At 42.7% G+C, this 3,027-nt stretch overlaps 1 protein-coding gene across 4 annotated transcripts in view; it reads left to right on the top strand.

Annotated features, from left to right (window-relative positions):
- PBLD (phenazine biosynthesis like protein domain containing) overlaps positions 1-3,027 on the top strand; it is a 39,401-nt gene that overhangs the window by 25,547 nt on the left and 10,827 nt on the right. For all 4 annotated transcript variants that reach the window (XM_017513727.2, XM_017513725.2, XM_017513722.2 and 1 more), the window contains 2 exons: positions 873-972; positions 1,494-1,592. In XM_017513727.2, the coding sequence (XP_017369216.1) occupies positions 873-972; positions 1,494-1,592 (199 nt within the window). The remainder of the gene's footprint in view (positions 1-872; positions 973-1,493; positions 1,593-3,027) is intronic.

Below are 3,027 nucleotides of genomic sequence, written 5' to 3' on the forward strand. Positions count from 1 at the left end.
AGTGCTGGGATTACAGGCGTAAGCCACCATGCTTAGCTAAACTCTCATTCTTAATTACTGTACTGTTTATTAGGTATATGGTGGTCTTGGGATATTATATGATCCCTCTGTTTAATTTCTTTATTTATAAGGGCATAAAAATATTGACATTGAGGGTTTTAAAAATGAGATTAAGTGAAATAATGTACTTATTTTTTCAACAAATGTTTATTAATCTCCTACTGTGCTGGAATGAATACCAGACATTGTTCCAGGTCTGGACAAACCAAACAGCACAGTTCATACACTAACAGAACTTAGAATCAGAGGTGTGGAGGCCAGATAGTGAAGGGCACACAAGGCAATTTCAGGACATCTAAGCACTGGAGAGGAGACAACACCTTTAGACACAGTGGTCTGAGAAGGCTTACTAGAGGAGGTGACCCCTGGCCAGAAGCCCTTCCCACAGAGGGGAGTAAATGCAAAGACAGGGGAAGAGCGGACCCGCCTGCCCAGAGTGAATGCTGAACATCTCTTTCACCAACATAGCAAGAGACTGGGGTACTTCCTTTTGTGGAGATTGTTTTTAGAAGAGAGCACACTTTGTCAGCTAGACTAGATCTTAATTTGGCAAAAGATAGGCTAGGCCAGCCAGTTTTTCACAATCTATTCCAGCTTGCACATTTATAACTCTTCTTCACAGGGTACGGCAAGCATGGATTTCTGAGAATCAATCTTTATAAAAGGTGCCTTGAATTCCTTGGTAATGATTTCCTTTTATGCATGTTACTTTTATTATTAATAAACTGCTTTTTAAATTAACAGTAGTTGCTGTCCAAAGGAAGTCTGATCTGTGTTTCTGAAATCTCAATAATCTTTTGTTTCTAATTAAGGAATTGGATGAAGACATGCATCAGAAAATTGCAAGGGAAATGAACCTCTCTGAAACTGCTTTTATCCGAAAACTGCACCCGACAGACAACTTTACACAAAGTAAATATGCATTTTTTTTTTTTAACTGCCCTGTCGCCCAGGCTGGAGTGCAGTGGCATGATCTCGGCCCACTGAAACCTTCGCCTTTTGGGTTCAGGCAATTCTTGTGCCTCAGCCTTCCAAAGTGCTGGGATTATAGGTGGGAGCCACCACACCTGGCCTAAATATGCATTCTTTAAAATCATTCTTGAATGATACCAGAAATTATTTTTTAGGTAGGGGAATGATCTTTAAGGAAAATACCCCCTTGTTATTTGCATGCAGATAGTAGACAGAGCAGGAGATTCTAATTTGGTTTTCAGTTCATCTCGGGGAGGGGGTGTTGGTGAATCTGAATGTTTCCATTCCAGATCTAGCACTGGGGAGCCCTAGGATGCTTGCCTTGCCATCATTCCTCCTTTTAAAACATGTTTCAGCTATTCATCATGCTAAAGAAATATTTAGGAAAGAGGAAAATGAGAAGTCTGTGACCTGCTTGCATGGAAATGATCTCATCTCTCTTTGGCTTTTCCTACCCTCAGGTTCTTGCTTTGGACTAAGGTGGTTTACACCAGCGAGTGAGGTCCCACTCTGTGGCCACGCCACCCTGGCTTCTGCAGCTGTGCTGTTTTACAAAATAAGTAATGTGATTTTCTTTAATTAATCTAACACTTAGCAAATGGCAATTTTTTTTTAAAGTTCTCACACTTTTTCTGGTGGTTCAAAGTGACTGGTATAAAGACTTCACAGAGTTTACTTCATGCTATTCAGAAAGAAAAACAGCAAACTTCAATAGCACTTTGGCCTTTCTGAGTATGTGCCCAGCATCATTGGAAAGCTGCAGTCAGAATGCCATTTTATTTATTTTATATTTTTATTTTACTTTACTTTCTGGTCTACGAAGAGTTTGACGACCATTTCATTTTATTATTATTATTTTTTGAGACAGAGTCCCACTCTGTTGCCCATGCTGGGGTGCAGTGGCGTGATCTCAGCTCACTGCAACCTCCACCTCCCGGGTTCAAGTGATTCTCCTGCCTCAGCCTCCCGAGTAGCTGGGATTACAGACTCCCACCACTGCACCCAGCTAATTTTTGTATTTTTAGTAGAGATGGGGTTTCACATGTTGGCCAGGCTGCTCTCGAACTCCTGGCCTCTGGTGATCCATCCACATAAGCCTCCCACAGTGCTGGGATTACAGGTGTTATCCACTGTGCCTGGACTCATTTTAAACCAGAGATTTCTGGTTTTGTGGAGCTTGCATGGGCAGAATTGTCATCTCATACGATATGATATCAGGGACCAACAGGCACATTTCACTCCAATTATTTCCCCTCCCACATTGAAATTCATTTCACAATAAGAGATTCTTTCTTTTTTTTTAAGATGGGGTTTAGCTTAGTTGCCCAGGCTGGAGTGCAGTGGTGGGATCTCAGTTCATTGCAACCTCTGACTCCTGGACTCAAGCCATTCTCCCACTTCAACCTCCCAAGTGGCTGAGACCACAGGCGCACACCACCACACCTGGCTAATTTTTGTATTTTTTGTAGAGACAGGGTTTTGCTATGTTGCTCAGGCTGGCCTCAAATTTCTGAGCTCAAGTGATCCACCCACCTTGGCCTCCTAAAGTGCTGGGATTAGAGGCATGAGCCACCACGCCCAGGCAATAAGAGCTTCTTTGCTTGAATTTTAAAGATTCCTGGGCCCCCACAGTATGCATTCACCTTAAGAGGAGTTGCAGCACCTTAATTCGGCCAGTTTCTATCATAGCTGAATTTAGTTTAATGGATAGAGATCTGGGCCTTGTGGGAATGGGACAGAGAAGAGATTTCTGGAAAATGCCCCAAAACAGGAGATGGAAGCAGCCGTAAACAAGAATAAACAGCAAACGGAAATGGAAACAAGAAAATAAACAGGATGATACAACAGAGGTCACTGTGGGGGTTGGGCAAAACCTCGTCTCTACTAAAAATACAAAAATTATCCAAGTGTGGTGGTGCACGCCCAGCTACTCAGAAGGCTGAGGCAGGAGAATCGCTTGAACCTGGGAGGCAGTCACTGCAGTGAGCCAAGATC

Source organism: Cebus imitator, unplaced genomic scaffold (assembly GCF_001604975.1).
Source record: "Cebus imitator isolate Cc_AM_T3 unplaced genomic scaffold, Cebus_imitator-1.0 Scaffold499, whole genome shotgun sequence".
NCBI classification, from domain to species: Eukaryota; Metazoa; Chordata; class Mammalia; order Primates; family Cebidae; genus Cebus; species Cebus imitator.